This window comes from Pelmatolapia mariae, linkage group LG8, assembly GCF_036321145.2.
Source record: "Pelmatolapia mariae isolate MD_Pm_ZW linkage group LG8, Pm_UMD_F_2, whole genome shotgun sequence".
Taxonomy (NCBI): domain Eukaryota; kingdom Metazoa; phylum Chordata; class Actinopteri; order Cichliformes; family Cichlidae; genus Pelmatolapia; species Pelmatolapia mariae.
In genome coordinates this window covers 1,067,538-1,081,609 of record NC_086234.1, presented here as the reverse complement: position 1 = coordinate 1,081,609, position 14,072 = coordinate 1,067,538, and the positions used below count along the sequence as shown (strand labels likewise).

The 14,072-nt window shown below is 44.1% G+C and overlaps 1 protein-coding gene across 1 annotated transcript in view; it reads right to left on the bottom strand.

Moving 5' to 3' along the window:
• The window catches only part of LOC134633414 (scavenger receptor cysteine-rich type 1 protein M130-like), a 220,466-nt gene that overhangs the window by 193,946 nt on the left and 12,448 nt on the right, over positions 1-14,072 (bottom strand). The window contains exons 11-14 of the mRNA XM_063482261.1: positions 13,489-13,872; positions 13,135-13,416; positions 8,445-8,750; positions 8,091-8,372 (exon numbers count right to left, since the gene is read on the bottom strand). Of these exons, the coding sequence (XP_063338331.1) occupies positions 8,091-8,372; positions 8,445-8,750; positions 13,135-13,416; positions 13,489-13,872 (1,254 nt within the window). The remainder of the gene's footprint in view (positions 1-8,090; positions 8,373-8,444; positions 8,751-13,134; positions 13,417-13,488; positions 13,873-14,072) is intronic.

Here is a 14,072-nt window from a genome sequence, read left to right as displayed (position 1 = left end):
ACCAGTCTGTCTCTTTTTGCCAGTTTTTCTCAGCTTTTTAAACTCTGCCAGTCTTTAACCCGGAGGACATTTTAAGGGTCTACGTGAAATTATGCTTAGCCCTGAGCCCTCTTGGCGTTCTGCTGTGTCTGAGTGATTGAACTTACTGACAGCTGTAGTCAGCACGTCCGATGCTATGTTCTTCACGGCAGTCTTCAAATGAGGTTTTGCGACGCTCACACCCCGCTTTATGAATGGAGTCACAAATCTAAACAATTTTGAGAAAATAGATGCTATGACGCGTCCGTAAATTACTGGCGCACCTGAAAAGCCGGAGAGACCGTTACCGGCTTGGGTTTCGTAATGCCGTATAAATCTATTATTATCCATATTGTTATGACTTATGGCAGATCCTTCACAGGCCGGAAATTTAACTTCACTACTGTTTTACCGTAGGTAAAGTTTACAGGTTCGTTCTGATCGGTTTTGATTTCGATATGGATCTTTTCGATGTGTTTGCGAGCAACAGGAATGTAGTCTGGTTTGTTAAAGCTCTGTGTGATAATATCTCCCTCTATTTTGACAGTACACAGCAGGGGTGAGTAGCTATCACCCACGAGCTGCAGCGTTGCAATATCATAATAACAGAATAGGTGATAACACCCAGCCTTTATATCTGCTGGATATGGTGGAAATTTGCGCTCAAATTGCTGCCAGACACCTGTCGGGACACCAAGCATATATGCAAGCAGTGGGAAAAACCTGAGCTGATATAGGCCTCCAAATGTGAATTCAAACTTTTTAACAATTGGATTATATTTTAGATAAATATCCGAGTCGATACGCCTAAGGCAGGCTTCAACCTCTGATCTCAGCGTGTTAGCATCCTCATAAAAACCAGCGCGTATTTTTGTCTTAACCATGTCATCAGGCCTCTGCTCAGCATCACTCTATTTCCTCCATTCAAAATAAGCCTTATCATTCGGGAGATTAAGCCATGTATAGGGATATGAAATTTCAGTGAGAGCCACCTCCCAGGCCCCATTGAGATTGAGATGATGGGCCAAATCAACATGGAAACTGGAACTGGTGTTATTTTTAAATACATTCAAGCTTGCGTTTGAGGGTAGCGTTACGTAAAAGCCCTGCGATCTGAGACTCATACTGATCCCGTTACCAAGGTGAAAATGAGGTCTGGGGTTTGTTATGTGAGTTTTTAAGCTCACTGGCTTTAATCCAGCTATTAAACTTTTCAGGCCAGTTCCGCCATTTGACGAGGAAATACATCTGCCCCTTCTGTTTACGTTTTGAGAGAATTTTCTCAATGTGATAAAGCTTATCCTTAATCAGACTGATTTTCTGATGCTCATGGTGGTAAAAACTACTGATAATTTGTTCCCCGCTGTAATCTTTGATTTTATAAACAGGAGGATCTCTGGGTCTATAGTAAATATCTCATCCATGAAGGTTTGCTCATACCGTTTATCAAACACACCTCTAATTTTAGACAGCCTCACATGATCTCCCTTTTTAAATTTCATGGGCTTATTTCTGCAAGGAATAGGAGAAGTACCATATAGTAGTGATGGGATTTCCGGCTCTTTTTAGAGAACCGGCTCTTTTGGCTCGGCTCACTAAAAAGAGCCGGCTCTTTTGGCTCCGAACTGGCTCTTCAGGTTGTTTTGTTGCTTTGGTTAATTTATTATTAACAATAATATTAAATTATGCACAAAAGGAATTACTGATGTAAAAAAAAGTGGTTTTATTTATATATTTTTATATATAAATATATGTGGTGGCCCCTAGAGACAAAGGACGTACAAACTCCAAAAAGCACATCCAAACTCAAAAACACATTTCTAGTGTTAACTGAACTTCCAAAACAGAGCTACCTAGATCACTTAAATTACACAATTGAAAGCATATGTGTATTTTTTGTGTATTTATACACAAGCACTCATATATATTCAAATAATTTTTAAAAAAAAATGTTCATTTACCTGTTACTACCACACACCAAATCCAGTCGTTGGTACTTCCTGGCTTGTGTAGCCACTACGTAACAACAGCTCAACACTGCCCCCTAGCATCCTGGAGCACTTCTGTTGTCTTTTGTACGTGTTTTGGAGTTTTTATGTGCTTCTGAGTTTTTACGTGCTTCTGAGTTTGTACGTGCTTTGGAGTTTGTACGTGCTTTGGAGTTTGTACGTGCTTTGGAGTTTGTACGTGCTTTGTCTCTAGGGGCCACCGTAAATATACTTTTATTTATTCACTCCACATAAAATGTAATAAATAAATCATATAATACAAAAACCAACTAGTCACATTTCAACTTTTAACTATTTCAATTTTCAGCTTTTTCCTTTTAAACAAATTTAAAGTGAAACAACACAAAACACTGCAAACCACAACACAATTAAATATAAATTAAAATATGAAAACAAAAGAAGATGCACATTCTCTGTCATATGGGCCTGCATGAATAAACTTTCTGAATCCTTTATCATCCGCAACTGAAAATAGTTGTGGATGATTACTATACCTTTTTAATGTGACGTTGTTGTCCCTGGCTCTCTTTCTCTCTCTCTCCCTCCCGCTCTGTTCCTGTGCTACTGCGAGTGTAACTACCGCCCCTCCCCCCTCTGCTCAGCGCAAAGCACAAGGCTCGCGTGCGGAGTGAAGCGGGAAAAAGGGCGAGAGAGAGAGAGAGAGAGGGTGAGAGAAAGGAAAAAATCTCCACGGCTCCCAATAAGTAGCCGGCTCGCCTCATTCACGTCAAAGAGTCGGCTCTAAGAACCATTTCGTTTGCAACCGACACATCACTACAGTGTACGTCACGTTGTGTTGCTCCTGCCCTGTAATTATTATTAGTATCAGCTGTGTTCCCGTGTGCTCCCATGTCCCTCGTTATCCTCCTGTGTATTTATGTCCGCCTCTCCCTTGGTTCTGTGTTGCGTCCTCCCTCATGACTGTGTGTCCCTCCGTGTGTTTCCTCATGACTCACTTCCTTTAGAATCTCCCAGTTCAGTTTTGTATTACTTTGTATCACCTTTTCCTTCTTTCAGCAATAAAGCTGTATTTTGAGTTTAGTCCTGTTTCCCGTGAGTTTGCGTTTGGGTCCACTTCCTGCCTGCACACAGCCTGATTATGACAAATTGAGTCTAATAACAGATTAAATGCCATGTTGAGGCTGTCATTTTTAGCATCTACATGGATGTTAAAATCACCCACAATAATTATTTTATCTGAGCTGAGCACTAAATCAGATAAAAAGTCTGAGAAATCAGAGAGAAACTCTGTGTAAGGCCCAGGTGGACGATAGATGATAACAAGTAAGACTGGTTTCTGAGTTTTACAGCTGGGGTGGACGAGGCTAAGCATCAGGCTTTCAAATGAATTAAAGTCTGTCTGGGTCTTTGGTTGATTAATAGGCTGGTGTGAAAAATTGCTGCCACACCGCCCCCTCGGCCTGTGCTTCGAGGTTTCTGGTAGTTAGAATGACTCGGGGGTGTTGATTCATTTAAACTAACATAATCATCCTGCTGCAACCAGGTTTCTGTAAGGCAGAGTAAATCGATTTGTTGATCAATTATTAAGTCATGTACTAACAGAGACTTGGAGGAGAGAGACCTAATATTTAATAATCCACATTTCACTGTTTTACTCTTTGGTTCAGATGTGGATACTGTATTGTTCTTTCTTTGTGATTTTTTTATGTTTAAGTTGTTTGTTGCTGGTTTTTAGTTTGTTTTTTGTCTGTTTGGGAGCTGACACAGTCTCTATGGAGATGGGTTTTTGGGGGGGTAACAGGAGGAGAGAAGCTGCAGAGAGGCGTGTAAGACTGCAACTCTGCTTCCTGGTCCCAACTCTGGATAGTCATATTTTGGGGGGTTTAATAAATTGGTCCATATTTCTAGAAATGAGAGCTGCTCCATCCAAAGTGGGATGGATGCCGTCTCTCCTAACAAGACCAGGTTTCCTTCAGAAGGTTTGCCAATTATCTATGAAGCCCACATCGTTTCTGGGACACCACTCAGACAGCCAGCAATTTAAGGAGAACATGCAGCTAAACATGTCACTCCTGGTCTGATTGGGGAGGGGACCAGAGAAAACTACAGAGTCCCACATTGTTTTGGCAAAGTTACACAACGATTCAATATTGATTTTAGTGACCTCCGATTGGCGTAACCGGGTGTCATTACTGCCGACGTGAATTATGATCTTACTGTATTTACGTTTACCCTTAGCCAGCAGTTTTAAATTTCCCTCAGTGTCGCCTGCTCTGGTCCCTGGAAGACAATTGACTATGGTTGCCGGTGTCTCTAGCTTCACATGTCTGAGAACAGGATCACCAATTACCAGAGTTTGACCCCCGGCGGGTGTGTCGCCGAGTGGGGAAAAACAGTTAGACACATGAACAGGTTGGTGGTGTACCTGGGGCTTCTGTTTAAGACTATGCTTCCTCCTCACCGTCACCCAGCCGCCCTCTTTCCCCAGCTGCTTGGAGTCTGCCGGGGAACAGCTAGCGGGGCCTACGCTATCTTCGGCTGCACCAGCTACAGGGGCCTGGCTAGCTACGGGTGAATGAAGGGTGCGAAGCCGAGTCTCCAATTCAGTAATCCTGGCCTCCAGAGCTGCAAATATGCTACATTTGTTACAGGTATCATTACTGCTAAAGGAGGCCGAGGAGTAACTAAACATCTGACACAATGAGCAGGAAAGTGCAGGAGGGACAGGTGAAGTAGCCATGGTGCTAACAAGTCGGCTACGAGCTAAGCTAAGCTAGCGAAACAGTACAGAGACAGTGAGTATTTACTCACTCTGTCTAAGGTCAAATGGGGAGAGTCCCAGATTTAAGCCCCATGGGAGTGTCCCCTAAGAGGGACGTGGACCCCCTATTGATCATCTAAATCTGGGACTCTCCACCATTTGACCTTAGAACTGAAGAAGCTTCTCGGATGAGAGGTGAAACGTCTTCAACAACTTAAAGAAGTCCAGACGCTTTTCTTTCCAAGCTCCTAAGACTACGATGACCTGGATGACTGAGAACCTTCACAGACAGAACCGGCTTTTGTTGCAGAGTCCTACCTGAGCCCCACAGCAGCAGCAGAACCAGCAGCAGGTGATCCATGTCAGGTCCACGTCCGTCTCCTCTCTGTCTGTCCGACTCTTCAGCTCTCTGCTAATAAACTGCTGTTTCCTCTTCATCTGTTATCTACTTATCAGCCAACTGATGAGCAGCTTCTTTCAACTGAAAAACCACAGATTAAAAATCAGCTGTTCTTGCATGGATAGATTTCATCATGCCAGACTCTGAGATGTTGTCTCAACTGTAACGATGTGAAGTGTTCGGGTCCGATGTTCTGACCCAGACTGTGTCGAGCTCAGTTTAACAATCACATCAGGGGCGACTCATAAATGCTTCACACACCTGAACCTGATGTTTAATAACACACAGCATCTCCTCATGTTAAAGCTAAATAACCACTCTTCTATTTTCTTCTTCTACATGTTCCTGAAATGTGTTTCAAAGGTTGTTGTTAATGTAGTTTACAGGAATGATCTCAGCCTTCTGGGGTGAAATTTGCTGCACTTACGCAACATTTCAGAAAAAACTTTTCTCCTTTTTAAAATTTATATATTAACAACAATAAAAAAATAATAATTTGAAGAACTTTTGAAAATCATTTGCAGAGTTATCTGTTCATATCCAAACATGCTTACAAATTTATTCCTCAGAGTCCTGAAAATCACATCATCCTGCTTTTATTGTCTTTTTTTAATCATCTCTTTCTCGTTATTCAGACTTTGCTCTCATCAGACACACACAAGAAGATTTTTATTAATTTAAATATTTCTTTGGACGCATCAGTGAAAGTGTTTTTTAGCCTAAAATCACAGGTTTAAGATCCAGAGCAGATTTTAAAGGGTTAACCTTCATAAAGTGTGTGACAGCTACAGGAAAGATCTGACACCTTTATCTGATCACACAGATGCTGAGTTTAGCTGCGGTCAGTCGGCTAGCTGAAGTTCTAGCATCTGTAATCTGATTGGTCGGTTTTTCACGCAGCAGATTAAAACAAACTCAGGTGAGTTTGGTTGAAAAATCTCTTTCAGGTTCTCCTGTTTCATCCTCTGATTTTAAGCTGATGCTGCTCAGCGCGTAACATGATCCACGTCAGCTGTCACATGACGAAGCTGCTCAGAACTTCCTGTCAGAGAGGAAACACACGAAGGTGATGAGGAGATAAAGGCAAGGAAACATGAGTGAGGACACTTCTCCTGTGAGTCACGTTAGAGTTTGTGTGAAACACTCGGACACCTTTAATGAACAGTTTAAAAAGAACATTTATGATATTTATAAATATTTATATGTGATGAAAAAAGTTTTGGTGGTAAAATTTCAGTTTTGTGTTCTGATCAAACAGATGTGCGATAATATCGACTGTGTTTGAGTCACAGGCTGTAATATCTCAGCCTTTCAACATGTGGCCTTTATTAGAGGAGCCGTGGATTACTCGCAGGGAACGTTGGGATGCAGGAAAGGCGGCGCCAGGATCAGAGCAGGGACGCATTTCATGTTTCCAGCGTGTAAAAACACAGCATTGGTACAAACCCAGCACATGCGCTCATCTCACTGACGGCCACATCAGTGTGTCAGGAAGAAATGCAGCATGCAGAAACTCAGCATACAAAAGAAGCTTTATTGATCAAACAATCTGAACAGAAGACGCTGAAGAACAGGAGATCCTGGAAATCCACCAGAGGAGGAAACTAACCTGAAACCAAGAAACTAAACTGAGGAGCAAAGAAGGAAACAGGAAAAAACAGGTCGGAGCAAGAAGGCGACCAACTTCACATAAAATGTCTCACCTGTCCCCAGCTGGGAGCAGAGGACAGGTGAGACAGTCTGCAGCTGCACATGGGAGGGTCAAAGGTCACAGAGCAGACACAAAATACACCAACTATTTTTCATTGTTTGGAGAATTTTGACAATCTGATCAATCAGTTAATTATTTATGAAAATAGTCACATGTTGATCGATCGGTGATGATTAGCTGCAGTCATTATTTTAGGGGTACAAACAGGACTGGAAGAAGCTGGAAGCAGTAAATATAAACAAGTATTAATGCTCACACTTTAATACAGGAGTAACACATGACCTGATGATGTGATATACAGTTTACTGTGGTTGTACTTCATGTTCACACTGTGGTGAAGGATGCAAACACTTCCTCCACCATGTGGAGGCGCTGCTGAGCTGCCTGCTTTTCTGGACGCTGCCAGCTTTAACCATCCAGCTCCGGGTCCTCCTGTGGGCGGGGCTCCTGCCTCCCGGTGACCTGCAGAGACACAGCAGCACACAGGTGTGAGTCAGCGAGTCTTCAAACGGGCCGAGAGCTTGGTTCCAGAGCGTCCTCTGATCAGCAGACGTGTGCACGGTACCTTATGGCTGAAACAGACGGCAGAGATGAAGAGCAGCAGGCTCAGCAGCAGGAGCAGCAGTCTGATGACAAACACTGTTGGATCTGATGAGACACATTCAGCCGTCACATTAGATGTTAGGAGAACAACAGCTGGCATCAAACACAAACATCAGGTAGGCCCCGCCTACATCTCTGACTCCATCTGAGTCTACGTCAGGTGGGACCTGCTGCTGTTTCACACCTGAGCTCCACTCTGCTTCAGCTCACCTGAGACAGTGAGAGACAGCTGACGGCTCTCAGAGGAGAAGTTACGAGAAAACACGAAGATGTGATAAACACAGCTGTAGGTTCCTTGGTGGGCGGGCTCTGCAGCAGGGAACAGGAAGTGGGCAGAGTGATTGACAGCTGGCCGGGTGTAGTTGTTGGTGGTGTTGGAGGAGGTGAAGGTGAGCTGGAAAGAGCCTCCTGGGTACTGAGGCTGGATGGAGCAGCTGATGGTGAAGCTGGAGCCTTTTAACACCCAAGAAGACTCCTGCTGCTGGACCTGGGAGTCCCTGTCATTGGACGAGAAGGACGCTGAGATGATTGGCTGAACCAGCAGGTCTGTAAACAGAGAGATGATTGGCTGAACTTTACTCGACTCGTTTAAGGTTAAACTCCGTTGGCTCACAGCAACTCTCTTACCTGAGCAGATGAGCTCCAGGACGGTGGGTGACTGGGATGATGTGGCACACTCCCTCAGTGTAGATCCAGATTTAACACAGTCAGGGTTGATCTTCCACGTTGATCCATCCCAGGATGCATTTCTGCTTCCTGTTAAAACAACAGAGCCACAGTCCAGCTCTCTGCAGGCTACAGCTGCATCCATCAGGGTCCAGCCTGAGGCCTCCACAGATCCCCACAGTCCCTGTTTTACCTCCAGTGTACCTGCACAGCGACTGGCTCCTCCCACCAACCTGACAGGCTCTGACAGAAAGCAGAGAGTCATCAGTCAAAGAATAAAGTGAGTTTGAACCAAAGCTGCAGCTCCTCTTCTACCTGAGCAGGTGAGTCCAGCAGCTTTGCCAGGTGAGCAGCTGCTTCTCACTGAGCCTGAGCTTCTACAGTCCAGGAGAGCAGACTCATGGCCTCCACACTGGAACTCTCTGCTCCACACTGGAGCCTCCACTTCTCCATAGAGCGCCCCCTGGAGGAGCGAAGGAGGCCCACAGCCAAGCTCCCTACAGACCACCTCTGCATCCTGCAGGTCAAAGTCTTCTTCACACACTGAGGACCATCTCTGGTTAGACTTCACCTGCAGTCTGCCTGAACACAGACTGGAACCCTTCAGCAGCCTGACAGAGTCTGCAGAGATCAGAGAAATCAAACAGAGATCCAATAAAACACTGAAACACAAAGTAAATGTGTGTTAAATGTGATGTGTCATCGTCCATTGGTTTAACTTCAATAAGGGTCTCGTGAATGACATTTGGTCTGAATATTAACCTAGAGCCAATTTTCTGCTTAATACTCATGTCTGGGGTGTGTTGGAATTATGGGCAATGAGGTTCAAGTCAATAGATTCTTTCAGGTCCAGTGATGCATGTTTAGGTTTTTGTGAGGACATGACAGTTTATCTCAATCAATAACAGAGCAGCAAGCTTTAGTTCAGTATTTTGCTGTGTGTAAACTTATTTAATGATTTAATGAACAAATTATTTTTATGAGAGTACAATAATACAATTATCTCTACTGGGTCTTTAGCCTCAGTATTTACCCCTGTTTCCTCTATGACCACCGTGGGCTGATTCAGTATGTCAGCAACAGAAAAAATATTGGCAAAGCTTTCATTTCTTTTTAATGTGGATTATGTGGTGACCCTATGGACTGATTTTTATTTTGTAATCTGAGAGGTAAAGTAACCAAAACAGTTCTAGGTCAGCTCATTTGAACTGTCAGATCTCAGCAGGTTTGGTACTTTGACAGTCATTAAAAAGTTTCTTTTCTGTCTTTAACGAGCCATAACACGTATAGCATACAAGATACTGCCAAAAACATTCACTCACCCATCACTTCCATGGCCACAGGCGTATAAAATCTATAGTAATCTATAATAATCCTATCACGGTATTTTCATTTTGCAAATTGAATAGAATAGAATAGAATAATCCTTTAATTGTCCCACAAGGGGAAATTTGGTTGTAACAGCAGCAAAAAGACACATATACAAACAAACAGTACACAGGACACAGAACAGAAACATACACAATTTTTCTTAAATATTTACATTAAGGACAATGGTTACTATATACAGAGTATTGTACAGTTATTAAATTGTGCAACATCTCTAGTTGTAAAATTTCCTCTTTACCAAATATTCCACAGTCAGCTGTTAGTGGGATTTTAACAAGGGGGAAGAGATTGGTAACAACAGCAACTCAGCCACTAAGTGGTCGGCCACATAATATCAAAGAGTGGGTTCAGTGGATGCTGATGATCATAGTGCACAGAGGCCGCCACTTTCTGCAGAGTCAGTCTTTACAGACGTCAGACAGTGTTGTCTGGAGTGATTGATCCCACTTCTCCGTCCGGCAATTGTCAGGGGGTCCAGTGCAGATGTGGAGAAGAGGAAGTGACCCAAATGCAGGACTTGCAGTGAAAGCTGGTGTTTATTGCAGATGGAATGAACGAACAGAACAGGAGCAGGAAATGGCTGATGGAATGACTGGCTGCTGCAGGCAACGGCGTTGGAGCCGCCAGTGCAGGGTGCGGTGCGGAAACCCCTTGCTGCCGGAGACTGGACTACAGACTGGACTGCGGGTGACTGGACTGCAGGACACTGGACTATGGGTGACTGGACGTTAGACTGGGCTGAACGCTGGACTACAGACTGGGCTGAAGGCTGAGCTACAGGTGACTGGACTGATGATGGTGGCAGAGCTGCAGCCTGAGCTAATAAACCAGGTGCTTGAGCTGGAAATAAATCTGCTAATTTAACCAGGGATTGAGCTAGTGCCTGAAAAGCTGGATCGGGAGATGGATGAAGTAGACTGACAGGTGGACAGGCTAGCTCTTCCAAGCCTCCAGTGTGTGAGGACAATGGCTGGAGAGCCTCACCTGAGCCTCTAGGGAGGTCAGGTGGGATAAGATAAGATAAGATAAGATAAGATAAGATAAGATAAGATAAGATAAGATAAGATAAGATAAGATAAGATAAGATAAGATAAGATAAGATAAGATAAGATAAGATAAGATAAGATAAGATAAGATAAGATAACCTTTATTAGTCCCACGTGTGGGAAATTTGTTTTGTTTCAGCAGTGGACAGTGCAAAGTTGCATGGAAAAAGTAGAGAAAAAACACTGGAATAATATATCTATGAGATACTGTACACAATAGAATAGAATAAAATAAAAATAAAATACTATATACAATAGAATAAAATAGAATACAAATGCTATATACAATATGAGTATAATACAACTTTGTCAGAAAAGATTATTGCACTTAGTGTTATTGCACATTTGTGGATGTGTGTGTTTGATCAGTTAAAGTCTTTGTTGTGGAGTCTGACAGCAGTGGGGAGGAAAGACCTGTGAAATCTCTCCGTCCCACACCGTGGGTGCCGCAGTCTCCCACTGAAGGAGCTGCTCAGTGCTGTCACAGTCTCATGCATGGGGTGGGAGATGTTGTCCAGCAGGGATGACAGCTTAGCCACCATTCTCCTGACACTCACCACCTCCACTGGGTCCAGAGGGCATCCTAGAACAGAGCTGGCCCTTCGGATCAGCCTGTTCAGTCTCTTCCTGTCCCCAGCAGAGACGCTGCCACCCCAGCAGACCACACCATAAAAGATGGCTGAGGCCACCACAGAGTCATAGAAGGTCTTCAGGAGTGGGCCCTCCACTCCAAACGACCTGAGTCTCCGCAGCAGGTACAGCCTGCTCTGCCCTTTCCTGTAGAGGGCGTCTGAGTTATGAGTCCAGTCCAGTTTGTTGTTCAGATGAACACCAAGGTACCTGTAGCTGTCCACAGTCTCAGTGTCCATACCTTGGATGTTCAGTGGTTGCAGTGGAGGATGTTTGTGCCTGCGGAAGTCTACCACCAGCTCCTTGGTTTTACTGGCATTGATCTGGAGGTAGTTCAGCTGGCACCAGTCCACAAAGTCCTGAGTCAGTCCTCTGTACTCCTTGTCGTCCCCATCAGTGATGAGGCCGACTATAGCAGAGTCATCAGAGAACTTCTGCAGGAAGCACTGGGTGGAGTTGTGGGAGAAGTCTGCAGTGTAGATGGTGAAGAGGAACGGAGCCAGAACCGTTCCCTGTGGGGCCCCCGTACTGCAGACGACCCTGTCCGACACACAGCCCTGAGTCCTCACATACTGTGGTCGGTCGGTGAGGTAGTCCAGTATCCAGGTAGTGAGGTGATGGTCCACTCCAGAGTTCTCCAGCTTGTCCTTCAGGACCGTCAGAAGAATGGTGCTAAAACGTAAAGTTTGGCGGAGGGAGTATAATGATGTGGGGTTGTTTTTCAGGAGTTTGAAGCCTCTTAGTTCCAGTTAAAGAAACTCTTCATGCTTCAGCATACCAAGACATTTTAGACAATTTCATGCTCCCAACTTTATGGGAACAGTTTGGGGATGGCCACTTCCTGTTCCAACATGACCGAACACTAGTGCACAAAGCAAGGTCCATAAAGACATGGATCAGGTGTGGAAGAACTTGACTGGCCTGTACAGAGTCCTGAACTGAACCGGACTGAACATCTTTGGGATGAATTAGAGCCAGGCCTTCTCATCCAACATCAGTGTCTGACCTCACAAATGTGCTTCTGGAAAAATGATCCGAAATGTCCACAAACACTCCTAAACCTGTGGAAAGCATTCCCAGGAGAGTTAAGGCTATTCTAGTTGCAAAGGGTGGGCCAATATCATATTAAACTCAATGGATTACGCAGGGGATTTCACTCGAGTTCATATGCATGTGAAGGCAGACAAGTGAATACTTTTGGCAATATAGTGTAGTATCAGTTTATTCAACAAATCATTGCTTCAAAACTTTTAAATTAATCTAAAGCTGTTGCTTGAAAACTATTTCACAGTAAATCTAAAAGATGCCGCGAGGTTACTGGTCCCTAAACCAGTATGTGCCAGTTCCATGCAATGACATGTTTTTTGGATGTTGTTATTGTCGGACATTTATGAGATCTTGAAGCATTATTTCATGTTATTGTTTACACAAAATACATTAAAGCTGGATTTGGTGTAAATGTGTTTTGGTCAACTATCAAATTTTTTTAGCAAAGTTTCATTTTTGCGACTAAAAGCCTACACCCGAGACTGAATGACAAACTCCGTGTTTATATTTTATACCATGACCAAAATGAGCAGCTTTTACTAAAAAAGTGAATGTTCTGTTTCCAGTTTGCATCACAGTTTAATTGTTTCTTTTACGAGATGAATAATGGAACTGATACTTCTTTGAAATCCTTTTCACAAAAAAGGGAAATAAAAACAGGAAAAACACCCCAAACGTTCATGTTTCATTATACAGCTTCAACTTCAAATGAATTAAACATTATAAACAAACCAAAAAGGCCTTCTGAACATAATCAGCTCAACGATGCTGGACTCAACATTCCTACCAAACGAGGAGACCATGAACACGTCCAGTGAACTTCTACCACGGTCACAGAGGAGACAGGTAACAAGAAACTTCACCATCCAAGATGATGTCTGTGACAGACTTACCTGAACAGGTGATATCCAGCGTGGAGTCAGAGCGATCTGCTGATGCGCACTCTTTCAGAGCATATCCAGCCTGAACACAGAGTGACTCCACCCACCACACCGATCTCTGTGAAGAACTCTGTGTATTTCCTACAGAAACAGCAGAACCACAGTTCATCTGTCCACAGACAGCAGCTGCATCCTTCAGGGTCCAGATATCCATCGCCACTGGTCTCCACTCTCCTCGTCTCACCTCCAGTGTACCTGCACAGCGACTGGCTCCTCCCACCAACCTGACAGGCTCTGACAGAAAGCAGAGAGTCATCAGTGAGAGAATAAAGTGAGTTTGAACCAAAGCTGCAGCTCCTCTTCTACCTGAGCAGGTGAGTCCAGCAGCTTTGCCAGGTGAGCAGCTGCTTCTCACTGAGCCTGAGCTTCTACAGTCCAGGAGAGCAGACTCATGGCCTCCACACTGGAACTCTCTGCTCCACACTGGGGCCTCCACTTCTCCATAGAGCGCCCCCTGGAGGAGCGAAGGAGGCCCACAGCCAAGCTCCCTACAGACCACCTCTGCATCCTGCAGGTCAAAGTCATCTTCACACACTGAGGACCATCTCTGGTTAGACTTCACCTGCAGTCTGCCTGAACACAGACTGGAACCATTCAGCAGCCTGACAGAGTCTGCAGAGATCAGAGAAATCAAACAGAGATCCAATAAAACACTGAAACACAAAGTAAATGTTTCTTTTGTGGCACGGCCTTGGAAGCATGCAAAAGGACACCATGGTACAGTTTCACTGTGAGAAAAAGGAGGCTCTACCCTTAAAGTCAGGCGGTTACCTTATGCACATTTCCTTCTTTTCTCAAATTTAAAGAACCTGATGGTTTCCTGTTCCTGGTTCTGCTGTGAGTTAGTTAGCAGTCAGTCACACCTGCCCATGACTAGTAACAGAAAAAAA